The 13,042-nt window shown below is 37.7% G+C and overlaps 2 protein-coding genes across 3 annotated transcripts in view; both read left to right on the top strand.

The window, feature by feature from the left end:
• The window catches only part of LOC109851526 (protein GFS12), a 16,678-nt gene extending 5,252 nt beyond the window's left edge, over positions 1 to 11,426 (top strand). The window contains exons 2-17 of one of the 2 annotated variants that reach the window (XM_020421708.1): positions 2,930 to 2,964; positions 3,088 to 3,141; positions 3,242 to 5,338; positions 5,638 to 5,965; positions 6,085 to 6,300; positions 6,382 to 6,454; positions 6,561 to 6,766; positions 6,859 to 6,921; positions 7,033 to 7,241; positions 7,579 to 7,690; positions 7,780 to 8,295; positions 8,855 to 9,159; positions 9,791 to 10,031; positions 10,468 to 10,541; positions 10,844 to 10,979; positions 11,084 to 11,426. In XM_020421708.1, the coding sequence (XP_020277297.1) occupies positions 2,930 to 2,964; positions 3,088 to 3,141; positions 3,242 to 5,338; positions 5,638 to 5,965; positions 6,085 to 6,300; positions 6,382 to 6,454; positions 6,561 to 6,766; positions 6,859 to 6,921; positions 7,033 to 7,241; positions 7,579 to 7,690; positions 7,780 to 8,295; positions 8,855 to 9,159; positions 9,791 to 10,031; positions 10,468 to 10,541; positions 10,844 to 10,979; positions 11,084 to 11,233 (4,815 nt within the window). In that variant the 3' untranslated portion in view covers positions 11,234 to 11,426. Of the gene's footprint in view, positions 1 to 2,929; positions 2,965 to 3,087; positions 3,157 to 3,241; positions 5,339 to 5,637; positions 5,966 to 6,084; positions 6,301 to 6,381; positions 6,455 to 6,560; positions 6,767 to 6,858; positions 6,922 to 7,032; positions 7,242 to 7,578; positions 7,691 to 7,779; positions 8,296 to 8,854; positions 9,160 to 9,790; positions 10,032 to 10,467; positions 10,542 to 10,843; positions 10,980 to 11,083 lie in introns of both variants that reach the window. The other variant, XM_020421707.1, reaches the window with a different exon arrangement.
• Positions 12,417 to 13,042, top strand: part of LOC109820483 (membrane magnesium transporter) — a 4,447-nt gene continuing 3,821 nt past the window's right edge. Inside the window, exons 1-3 of the mRNA XM_020386632.1 lie at positions 12,417 to 12,584; positions 12,676 to 12,728; positions 12,828 to 12,928. Of these exons, the coding sequence (XP_020242221.1) occupies positions 12,512 to 12,584; positions 12,676 to 12,728; positions 12,828 to 12,928 (227 nt within the window). The 5' untranslated portion in view covers positions 12,417 to 12,511. The remainder of the gene's footprint in view (positions 12,585 to 12,675; positions 12,729 to 12,827; positions 12,929 to 13,042) is intronic.

Raw genomic sequence — 13,042 nt, 5'->3', positions numbered from 1 at the left:
GAGTTGAGATGGACAAAGGAAAATTGGAGCATCGTTTTTTGGGAGTTAGGACTAGTCTTGATTAGGGAGTGCTTTTGGATTTTTTGTCTTTTAAAATTTTAGTTGGTCTATTAAGAGTCCGATTAGTAACTGTATTGGTACCATAACAAGGAAAAATTAGAGTTTGTATCAAGAGTCCTGTTACTAACTATATTGGTACTGTAATAAGGAACCATATAGCTAATCACATCCAATCATCTTACTTGCTTTGACGTGTTTGTCGACTTACTTTTTTTAGATCAAATAGAAACTTTCATTAAGATGGGAACAAATTCAACATTACATGAGAGAGAGATGCCTCAACACAAAAGGATAAATATTGGCTGGTACCTTCTCTACCCATACAATAACCTCATTAAGATTTTTTTGCCATTTGACCTAGTTTTACACCACTTAGTTACCTTTCCTACAAGCATGCATGATTTTCCACCCGTGTAAGCCTTGTAGCTAGAAAATGATGTCTTCAAAATGATATGTATTATATAGTTCATTGCTTCTCTCTTTTTCATCATTGCTACTAGCTGAGCATAATCAGATTCAATTCATAGGAGCAAGAAACTAGCTTCTTTAGCAATGGTCAATTTCCATCGAAGACTCATTTCTTTAGTGATTAAAGGATTTCTCCACCACCCATCTAGATAAGCCGTGCCAACATAACGTCCCCTCTATTATTTCTGACCACCATCCATATGCCATATTCTGCAGTAGCTTCGAACATCGCTTTATTGCAATTGAGTTTATTCCATCTCTCGGTCGATGGTGCTCTCCAATTTTCTGAACTAGGATGTTTCACATAATCTTTAGCACCTGGAAATATTTGAAGCAATTGATAGTGTTCACCATCTCAACAACCTTCTCGGTTGAGCACTTTTCATTTTTAAAGACCGTTCGACCTTTCCATAGTGCTCAACAGATTGCTAATGTTTCTCACAAATTTCGTCATCTGAAATTCTTTTACATCTGTAATAACCACTCTTCCATGTCGAGGCCTGCAAAACGATCAATCTGAAAACCCATGGGAGAGGAAAACCACACCTACATAGCAAATGAGCAATCTCGAAACATATGTTTACTTGTTTCAATTGCACTGCAGCAGAAGCTAAATAACTCATGCGCTACAAGCCTACAACTCTTCTCAAAAGTTCTTTGGTTGGGAGAATGCCTATTTTGAGCTTCCATGCAAATACTAATAGGAGGTAGTAACATGTTAACTTAAAAAAACATAATGTAAAAAAGGTATAAAATATATAAGTGCAAAGGTGAGTAGTCTGTGTATTTAAGTCCTATTACCCCATAAATTAACAACTCCTATTCTTTGTAAGCAAAGACATCTTTAATATTGCATATTTGCCCTCTCAAACATAACAAAACTCAACTCTCTGTATTGATATGCACACATATGCACACATCTCTTCAACCCCCTTTGAATCCCGCGACTCGAAAGCCCACCCTAATTTTCCTCAATTTTCCAAGCCCAATGATGGCAGTGACTTTGCCCTACTTTCAGTGCTTGCAGTGTCGCATAGCTTCTGACATATCGGCCGATATCATCTTCCATTACAGGATCACCAATTCCCCTCTCTCGTTTGGCTCTTCCTCTGTCATTCAGATCTCTCCTCTCTCCAAATATTGGATCTTTTTTATCTTTTGTTATATGGGTTTAAAATAGCTTGGGAAGTTAATTAACTTTATGAAGCTTAATTGGCCTCTTAATGGGAATTGGGCTTATTTAACCTTAAGAATTTGATTGTTTTGAGGTGATATTTTAGGAGACCGTGTTTGTCATCGTCCACTTGTGTAACGTGTATGATGTAATCTAGGGTATAATGGAGATTGAATGGATAGGAGTACAAGAAGCAATAATATTAGCCAACCAATACTTTGTAGTGTACAGCATTGGTAAGTGTATACAAAATTGGGAAAGAAATGAGCTTATTTAGTAGATGGAGCTCCGAATTGAGATGCATGAGTTGTTTAACAAATGTGAGCAGTACACGTGGAGGAGAGCGGGGTTGGATTTGTGCTCATGTAGGGTTCAGTTTCACAGTGATCGTATCTTTATTGTTATGTGGATATTGATTGAGATATGTAAGTAGAAGATGCTTGGATCTTGCATATAATTTGGTGTTAATAGAGAACATGGAATGAAGCTGCTGATGTCTGCACAACAGGGTACATGCCTTAAAGTTGATTTTTAAGGCCAAACAAAGATGTTATTGTTAAGCTGTAGTTACAACATTTAGGACCCAAATTATTGTGATAAGGAGATAATTGTCTGAATCTCGAGTTCCTTGATGTCTAATTTGACTTGGCAAATGGGAAGCTTCACAGTTCCATACAGCATGAGACTATTAGTTTCTTATGGTTTGACATCTTAAAAGTTTGATGGAATTGCTTGGAGTTAATAGCATTAACACTTTATAGTAATATGCTATGTCAACAGTGTATCATGTCAAGAAATCTGAAATGTGGGAAATCTAAATTTTGGAAATCTCAAGTTCCTTGATGTCCTCTAATTTGACTCGGCAAATGGGAAGCTTCAAAACCAGCTTCATCTAGTTCAATTCAGCATGAGACTATTAGTTTCTTATGGCTTGACATCTTAAAAGTCTGATGGATTTGCTTGGAGTTAATGGTATTAACACATTCTAGTAATATGATGTCAACAGTGTATCATCTCAAGAAATCTGAAATGTTGGAAATATACGTAAAATCAATGCATTTTTTCATAGTATTGGCCCGTCCCGGTCTTTTCTTTGACTTTGAGTTGCTGTGCTATATTTTCTTTTGATGCTTGTAAATATACACCATGCCTGCTTCATTGATCAAAAGGTATGCATCATGAATGATTTATGTCAATTGGCATTAGTAACAATGATTATCTTTGCAGATCTTCCCGAATGATGGAGCAGACAATGTAGAAAGGTAAGCTACTGTATTTCCACTTCCACTTATTTCATTTTTGATATGCTACTACATTTATCTTTCTTATCTTGTTTACCTCTGTATCTGAATCATATGGTTGCAACTTACATTGTAAAATCACAGCGAAGAGGTCTCTGCTCAGTTTTTGCTAGTGCGATTAGTTGATCACGATAACAGGTGCTTGAGACAAATGTGTAAGAGCTCTCAGGTTTACTTCTTATGTTATATAAGTAATATACATCTAAAAACCCGAACTTACACCTGACTCACCTTACAGCACCTGCAGCTCTTCAAAGGACAGTATATACAATGATTGTGGTGAAGAAGACATAAGCTTTCCGGCTGAAGATCAATCTGAAGTTAATCTGGGTGTGCTTAACGATTCGGTAGGCCCACGCTCATCAGATTGTAGTGCAGAAGATCCCATTGATCTTCAAATTGGAAGAAACTCATATATAAAAATAATCGCTGCGCTGGCACCAGTTGCTTGTGTCAAACCAGCTTCTGATGAGACAATCAAGGATCTTGCTCGCAAATACCTATCTGACTTAACTGAAGATCATGTGATATCATCACTAAATCTCTTCACTCAAGAAAATTTTGCTGATCAGTACAGTGCAAACTTCTTAAGCTTAATTGGATTTCCATCATTCAGTGAGAGCAATACCCCTTGTAGTGTTAGACATCCTAACATCGCTCCAGTTTTGGGTATCATAAAGTCATCTGGCTGTAATTATTTATTAGGTTGTAAAATCCCTTATACCTTACAAAACATTCTGCACTATAGCCCTGAAGCATTAAAGTCCGATTGGCACATCAGATTTTTAATATACCAATTGCTGTCTGCATTGACTTACATGCACAGTTTGGGAGTTGCTCATGGTAACATATGTCCTTCCAGTATATTGCTGAATGATTCATCTTGGGCTTGGCTTAGCATTACTGATATGTTTCTTGTAAGAGGCAACTTAAGTTTAAAAGAACCAGTCTTTTCTTCTACTAGGGCTTTTTGCTGTATGGATGGTTGCCCTTGTCACTCTATTTACGCTGACTTGCATTTATCAGCTTCTATAGATTGGCATTCGGATTTTATTCATTGGTGGAAGGGTGAACTTAGCAATTATGAATACCTACTTATTTTGAATAGATTAGCTGGCAGAAGGTGGGGTGACCATACATTTCATATAGCCATGCCTTGGGTTATAGATTTTACTGTGAAGCCTGATGAAAACTCTGATACTGGCTGGAGAGACCTCAAGAAGAGTAAGTGGCGGCTGGCAAAAGGTGACGAACAACTGGATTTTACATTTCAAACATCGGAGATTCCACATCATGTTTCTGATGAATGTCTCTCCGAATTAGCTGTCTGCAGTTATAAAGCAAGAAGGTTACCTCTGAGAATACTTCGTTCAGCTGTTCGTTCTGTATATGAACCTAATGAATATCCATCAAATATGCAGAGGCTTTACCAATGGACTCCAGATGAGTGCATTCCTGAGTTTTATAGTGACCCTCAAATTTTCTTTTCTCTTCATTCTGAGATGAGTGATTTGGTGGTCCCATCTTGGGCTGCGACTCCTGAAGAATTTATTTCCTTGCACCGAGATGCCTTAGAAAGTGACCGAGTGTCACGACAAATTCATCATTGGATTGACATAACTTTCGGTTATAAGCTTTCAGGTGAAGCATCTATTTCCGCAAAGAATGTAATGTTGCCCATATCTGATTCATCAATGCCAAGGTCAGCCGGGCGCATGCAGCTTTTTACTAGACCTCATCCAATGCGCCGAGGTGTAACTCAACGATCTCATTATAATAAAACCGAGTTAAACTCTAGCATGAGACGAGATAGTAATGGTTCTTTGCAAACGAGTAATGGAGATATTCTTCTTCCAGATGCTCACTATATGGAACATTTAGAAGAAGCTATTTCATTTTGTGAACATGCACGCTATCTATGCCCGGTTTACAATTATCATGAAAATTTTGTTAAGAATTTTCCTTGTTTAAAGTCTTCGCAAGTGTCCAAAGGGGAGATCCTAGAATCAACTGGCAGCAATTCCATAATTCCATCTGATCTCTTTTCAGGCCTCCTTGAGTGTTTTAATGTGAATGATACTACCCTTGCGGGCTTTCAAGAACTATTGCGTTGGAGACAGAAATCATCCTCTTCGGGAATTAGTTCTGAAGACCTTGCAGGAGATATATTTTCAATTGGGTGTATTTTAGGTGAACTTTATCTGAAGAGGCCACTTTTTGATCCTGTGACATTTTCTGCTTATAGAGAAAGTGGCACTCTCCCTGGAATTTTGCAGGATCTTCCTCCTCATGTGGCAATATTTGTCGAAGCATCCATTCAGGAGGACTGGAAGAGGTATAGTATGACATACTATTCTTTCTTTTGAAAAGCTTGCTTCCACATAACAATGTACAAGAGCAAGATATTTGGACGCTTAGAGAGTGAATATATGCATTGCACTGAAGCTGTGCTTAGTTGCAGTCATGTTGAAAAAACCCATCTCCAACTTAAGGAAGTTAAAAGACTTTTTCCAACCCTCCATCTTCTTTTTCCTCATGGGGATTATATGGATTTTCTTTTTTTTCTTTTTCCTGGTCTTTAGTTTATCTACTGTTCTATTATGCGACTGCGTTATTAATTATTGTTATTCTTAGGAGGCCTTCTGCAAAATCTTTGCTAGAGTCTCAGTTCTTCCCTCCAACCATAAGATGTGCATATTTATTTCTTGCTCCACTTCAAATTCTGGCTAAAGCTGGGCATCGTATTAAGTATGCTGCAAAGCTTGCTAGTGTTGGTGCACTAAGAGCAATGGGAACATACGCTGCTGAAATGTGTGCTCCATTTTGTTTATCGCTTATCATGTCACCCTTGTCAAATGTTGAAGCTGAGTCAGCCTTATGCATATTGAAAGAATTTTTGAAGTGCTTGAATACTCAAGGAATAAAAACATTGATCTTGCCAAGCATCCAGAAGATTTTACAGGTCATTACGGAACATCTATATGACAATTGACTAGCCTCTTTTTTTTCCTTGCATATTATGTGCATTTTGATCATGATATACTTTGCTTGACCATTTGCCCGTTGTGTTGGCTATTACAGGCGTCAGAATGTTCACATCTGAAGGTTTCTCTTCTTCAAGATTCCTTTGTCCAGGAGTTGTGGACCCGAGTGGGTAAACAAGCATATCTGGAAAAGATTCAACCTTTAGTGATCGCAAATTTGTGCAATTCACCTAACAGGACATCCGCTTCGGTTGCATCTGTTGTGCTTATTGGTTCATGTGAAGAGCTTGGTATTCCCATCACTATTCACCAGGTGACTTCTGTACTAAAGGTTTTCACATGACTAGATATCTTTAGATTTTTTATGTTAGCTAACATTCATAATCATTTCCAGACAATCTTGCCAATAATCCATTCTTTTGGAAAAGGACTATCTTCTGATGGAGTCAATGTTCTAGTTAGAATTGGTAGTGGTTTTTATTCTTTTATATGAAATTTCCTTATTGTGATATTTTAGTTATTTCTAATGATTGTATAAATTCCTTACCAGTTTTGGGTCCGTTTGATTACCAGGTGGACTTCTTGGAGAAAAATTTATCATCAGACAGCTTCTTCCATTAATAAGGAATATCATTCTTTCTTGTATTGATGCCTCCCGTTTGAATAAGTCTGAGCCCCATGACAGTTGGATTTCCTTGGCATTGATTGATAGTTTTTCTACTTTAGATGGGCTTGCTTCAATCTTGCCTGTGGAGGTAGTCCTTAAAGAGCTTATTCGGGTATGCATGGGTTTTGCTAATGTATCTTTGTTCCCCTTAGTGATTATTGTAGTAACTTTTGCTTGCCTTTTCTATAATTTAAAATTTAACAGGAGGAGATCTGCCTTTATGTAAAGGTTCTCATGCTGTCGCATATGGATCTCGCTGTCACACAGGCAATATCCTGTCTCTAGCTCCTTTTATTATTATGTGATTTGATGAAAAATCTACTGATATGACCATTAGGCATATTCCTTATTTAATCATGCTCTTATATCTTGTACCAGATTGCTGCAACCTCTCTCGTTGCTGTTTGTCAGAAGATTGGACAAGATTTAACCATTTCACATGTCATGCCACAACTCAAAGATCTGTTTGAGGAGTTAGCCTTTTCCCCAGATGCAGCTTATGGACCCTCTTCTAGTAGGAGAAACTTAAAGGTTTCTAAAGCTAAATCAGATGAAGCTGTTCAAATTGAAAGCAGATTGGACCTTGTGTAAGTATAATTGAATGGAAAGGCATCCTTTTAGAGGGTCCTCTATCGAAAATTACATAGGGTGAAACCTGATCTTAGCACGTCTTGGTCTAAATATCTACAGGCTACACGTGACCCAGCAAAAAAAGTTTGGATGGTTATCTACCATCAGCTTTAAGATTCATGCTGGCGGCGCATATCAAAATCCGGTTTCCCCCTATATGATTTTCTATAGAGGACACTATCGAATTTATTTACCGTTGTGGTCTAACATGTGAAGCAAATTTTCTTTTTTATGTAATTTTGGCAACTTGGTTCCCTTCTATTGTCTTCTATGAAGCTATACTGCTGGATGCAGGTTACTGCTGTATCCTTCCTTTCAATCCCTCATTGGCATGGAGAAGCTAAGACAATGTTGTTCTGTTTGGTTTCTTTTGGAGCAGATTCTTCAAAGATTTTACAACTGGAAGGTAAGTGTTTTCGTGGTGAATGATGAGAAGAAAAATCTTGTTTATTAAATATTCATCTACTCATAATGATCTTTCCTTCTTTATTTCAGTGGGATTCTACAAGGGAATCATCTAAAACTGGCGGAGACAATATGAATGTTCAAAGGTTTTATTTTGGCAAAGCTTCTTCCTCAGAATATAATCCAGCTAAACTGTTGCTTAATGGAGTTGGCTGGTCCATACCACAATCACAAGGAGGTAAAGGTGGGATTACTTCATTAAATTCCAAGCAAGTGACTGAAATTCAACGAAGTTCATCTAATAAGCACGCAACAAAATCCAACCTTGAACACCATGAACCTTGGTTTTGGTTGCCTGATGCTAAGTGTGATGGGCTTGATTTTCTTGGGCGTAGTGGGGGTCTAAAAGATGAACTTCCATGGAAAATCAAGGCATCTATTCTTTACTCTGCACGTGCACATCCTGGAGCACTGAGATCTTTAGCCGTTTATCACGATGAATGTACTGTTTATACGGGAGGAGTTGGTCCTGGGTTCAAGGGAAGTGTGCAGAAGTGGGAATTGGCTAGAATGAACTGTGTTTCTGGTTATTATGGTCATGATGAGGTCAGTTCCTCTTTCTTGATGATTTATTTTCTTTCGTTGTTGCTGTGATGGTTGTCTTCTTTTTTTTCTTTTTTCGTTTGTCCGATTTTTGTTTTTCTCGCTTTTAAATAAGAACAAATTATGTATGGTCTCTTTTTTTCAGTCATTTGAAATGCTTCTAAAGCCTTCACATGCCTGTCAATTTGAGTTTTGCTCTCATGGCTTGTTCAGTTGTTTGATGATGACCAGCCCTCCAATTTGAGGATTTCTTGTCTCGACCTTCATGCTCGTTTTGGTGTTTTGCTTTTTATTCTTCAGTTTGGTAAATGCTCATCCTTGTCTAAGATGAGCTTATCAGAGCTCAGCTTAATAAAGACTGTTCATAGACATCAACTTTTTTCATTCCTCCTGAAGATTTCTCTGTTATTTTCTTTGACTCTATAGCCTCTCACGAGTAAAAAGGTTTTCCTCATTCATCGCTCAATTTTATTCCTTCCTTTGAGATAGCAGGTTCATCTGATTGCCACACTTTACGGGTATAGTGAATTATCTCTTATATTTTGTGATGCGTGTTTTATAGGTGGTGAATGCTATCAGCATACTGTCTACTAGTGGAAGGGTTGCTTCCTGTGATGGGAATATTCATGTATGGAATGGGCAAACTGGAAAGCTAATAGCAGCATATGCTGAATCATCGGCTAATTTAGCGCATAATGGTTTGCCACTTGCAGCTAAAGTGACTGCAGATCAACCCAACATGCTAACTCCGAATGTTCTATCAGGAGGAATATTGTCTAATGCTTTCAGTGATAGTTTGTACACTTGCATGCATCACTTAGAATATGAAGAAAAGCTTGTAGCCGGCATGGGGAATGGTTCAGTCAGGTGATTGTTTATATGTTGGCTAACATGCATTAGTTGCACATTTTTTTCTGAATTTAAGGCTTCAAAAATATCCCTACTTCATGCATTTCTTTCATTTAAAAATTAATGATGTTCTATATTTAAAGTTTGGCATGTCCCTCAAAAACAAAATATTTGAAGTTTGGCATGGGTGGTTATTTTCATAATTTAAAGAGGTATTTTTTTGGATTTTTTGAAAAAAATCACAAACTAAAAGATTCATTTTCTAATAATTATGTCATAATTTAGAAAAGGTTTATTTATTCAGGTAGACCCCTATGATTGACCCCCTGTACTATCACCCCATTGCAAATAGGCCCCTGGAGTTCTATTGTCGCAGGTAGACCCCTATGATTGAAGTTTTTGGACTCTTTTACCCTCAAGGGAGAAAACTGTCTTTCTGACAAATAGTCTTCCTGAAGGTTAAAGAGTCAAAAAACTTCACTCGGGGTCCATCCACAATTGGACGATAGTAAGGGGGGTTATCCGGAACAATCGAACTACAGGGGGTCTATCCGCAATTGGGTGATAGTACAAGGAGTCTATTCCCAATTAAACTTTTATTCAACCCCTATAACAATGCTAGTCACGTGTTCTGAAATCCTCTATGCAGGTTTATTGATGTTGTTCACGATCAGAAACTGCATCTATGGAAGAATAATGCAGCCGAATATTCTTTTGCCTCCCTTGTTTCTGCCATTTGCTCCTGTGGCTCTGGAAAATTTCAAGAAAGAGCTGTGACATCACCATCATATATAGCTATCGGGCTTAGTTCTGGCTATTGTAGGTTGCTTGATGCAAGGAGTGGAAATATTATTTCTGCTTGGCGAGCACATGATGGTTATATTACCAAGGTTTTCACATGACAAATTCATAGTCATTTTGCTTTTGGGTTAGTTGCTGTGCTTAAAACCCCCAAGTATTGTTTGTTTCAAGTTACTACCCACCCTGGGTTAAATTATTTTGTCTGATTTGACGACGTTAAGCTGGAAAGTGCTCATTAGGTCCGCCCAGATGTATAGTCCAACTGGTAGACTCCCCTCTCGATGCCCCCTCAGTCTCCCTACTTTCATTTGGCAAAATCCGCCAAAATTTCACCCAGGGCAAAAGAGCAAAAAAATAAAAATAAATTGGTTTTTTTTTTGTGTGGTGGGTTGGGGGTAGGGGGGTTGGTATGCAACAGTGAAACTATAGGGGTAGTAAGTTCAAAACAACAATACTACATGGGGTGTGCAATTAATCGTTTTTGTGTTAGGGTCTTTCTTTTTGTTAATTTTTGAATGAATACAGTTGGCTGCACCTGAGGATAATCTGCTCGTCTCCAGCTCCCTTGATAAGACTCTGCGAGTGTGGGACCTCAGGAGGTACTATATTTTGCCCATTACATCTCTTAATGCGTGTTTCTTTTTTCTGTAATGCTACATGATGATGGTTTGTTCTTTATAAACAAGGCCCTTTTCCAATCAACTCTGTGTTCTTATTTCCTGATATGTAATGCCATTATATACTTCTCGTCATTAATCTCCATCTCGTGACATTTTTCTTATTCTTCAGTATTCATAGCTTACTCTACGGATACAGAGCTCATAAAATCATGAGAAGTTTTTTACAAAACTTCTGCTTAACAAATGGAGCATTGAATGCTAATAATGCCCCCTTGTCACAGGAATCTGGGATCTCAGTCAAATGTTTTTAGAGGCCATCAAGATGGCATCTCCAGCTTCTCGATTTGGGGTCAGGATGTGATCTCGGTCTCCAGAAATAAGATTGCACTAACTTCCCTTTCTCGGTGCACAAATGAAGTATGTATAAATCCTCTTAAGATTTAAATATCTCTGACATTCAGATGCTAAAGCTTGTATCGAAACTTTACTAAATGCATTGTTATATTCTGAAATTACTGTAGGGAGGGCAGAGGCAGCTTTCACTTCAGAATTTGTATACGGCTGATAAGGGTACAAGGAACCTCTCGGTTATATCTACCATCGATGTGCTCCCTTTTTCGCGGTTGTTTCTCGTGGGAACAGAGGATGGTTATCTTAAAATCTGCAGCTAGTTGGTGTTGCTTTAATATTTTCGAAAGTTTTATTTGAATTTTTTTGGGGGCTATATTTTCGATGATTGGTCTCGTTTGTAATGTAACTATGGTTTGTTTGTTTTGGTGGAATATCTGTAAACTATGGGAAAACAAGTGTTGTATATAAGGCTAAATATTCTCCAAATGAAGCTGCTTGGGATTTGCTGAGATCTCTGGATGTGCTTTTACTTCTTCGGCTCCATTTTTCTCAATTTGCATTGTAAAAAATTGCGTTGCGTAACTGTGTTGTTTATTATTAATTATTTAAATTTTATTTTTGATTTAGTAGCTTCATATTTGGAACTTTGTTCCTTCTCAAAAGTTTTCATGACCTTCAAAAGGATAAGATGGGCTTTTCCAAATATGAAGTTTCAATTTGAGATCCTTCGGATTTGACCTACAGTTTTAGCAAGCCATTTTCTTTTCAGGCTTGTTGACGATAAAATGCTTTTGGTATAAAATGAAATCCTCTGTGTTTCATTATTTAAATTTTTTTAAAAAACTAAATTCCACGTTTATAGCTTTTATACTGATTAGAAGGGGTAAATGTCACAAATTGAATACATCCTTTCATCGTACAACTAACTCCCTCAAATTTTCTTCCTCAACTCTAGGATTTTTTTCTCAAAGTTTAGATGGAACTTTGCGAAGGTTTAGGGGAATATTCTGAAACTACATTTTCTCTAATTCTCTGCAACTACGTAACTCCCCTAAACTTAATTTATCTCACATAACCATTTTGAACTATATAGGGTGTCTTACAAACTCCTCCTGAACTTTACCTCATCTCACCAAACTCTCCTACATAACTAAAATGCTTCTGAGCGAAACATTTCAAAAGTTCTATCACCGGTCATTTAAAAGCAACATACTCCTCTCCCTAAAGTTCGAATTTTTTAGTTATTTACAAATTACAGGTATAACCTTATGTGAGATAAACTAAAGTTCGGAGTGGCTTTGTGAGACACCTCATAGTTCAGAGGGTTATACGAGATAAACAAAGTTCAGGGCACTTATGTGCAACACCTTCAAGAGTTCTGGAGGGGTTTGCGAAATTAACCTAATGCGAGGGCCCATGTCTTTAGGCCTGCAGGTAGCAGTCGACCGGAAAAATATCTAAAATAGAAGCGAATATCCGAATGTAAATATTTAGGATCCGAACCCGCTTCAACGCTCTAGTCCTCTCTCTCTCTCTCTCTCTCTAGATTTGATCGCCGAATCAAAGAGCAGAGATCGACGTCACTTGATCGAGGAGAGATGGGCCTTGGACTTGTTCTGGGTTTGATCGGCGGTGTTCTACTCGCTCACGCAGCCTATGCTACGATCCAGTGTAAGCTAAAGATCCAATTTTTGGAATCTTTTGAAATTAGGGTTTTCTTCTCCTTTCTCGTTTAAACCCTCAAAGATTTTTTTTTCTTCAGATAGAGGGATGCTCAAGATCATGGAAGAAGAGTTCTCGGGCCCTCCTCTCAATGTAATTACAAAAAATACCGATTGCTTGTTATTCTCCTTCATTGTTTGATTCTAGATTTTTTTGAAAATTTTAAATTATTTTTGGTTTTTTTTCCTGCAGGTTGTAGTGGAGTTGCTCTTGGGTTTTGGGCTTTGCATGTGGACAGGGCTGGCTTTTCCTGGGAAATTCCATTCGATACACCCTGATTCTGAAGAGAACAGGTAATTCTTTGGATCTCCCTTTTTGTTGATGGGATATTATTTTTGTTATATAAATTTTGAGTAAAGAGTTAATTTTGTTAAGCACAATGGTAGGAAAATATCACATTGTGACCA

This window comes from Asparagus officinalis, chromosome 8 (assembly GCF_001876935.1).
Source record: "Asparagus officinalis chromosome 8, Aspof.V1, whole genome shotgun sequence".
NCBI classification, from domain to species: Eukaryota; Viridiplantae; Streptophyta; class Magnoliopsida; order Asparagales; family Asparagaceae; genus Asparagus; species Asparagus officinalis.
The sequence above is the reverse complement of the archived record's forward strand: the minus strand, read 5'-3'. Positions and strand labels throughout refer to the sequence as shown.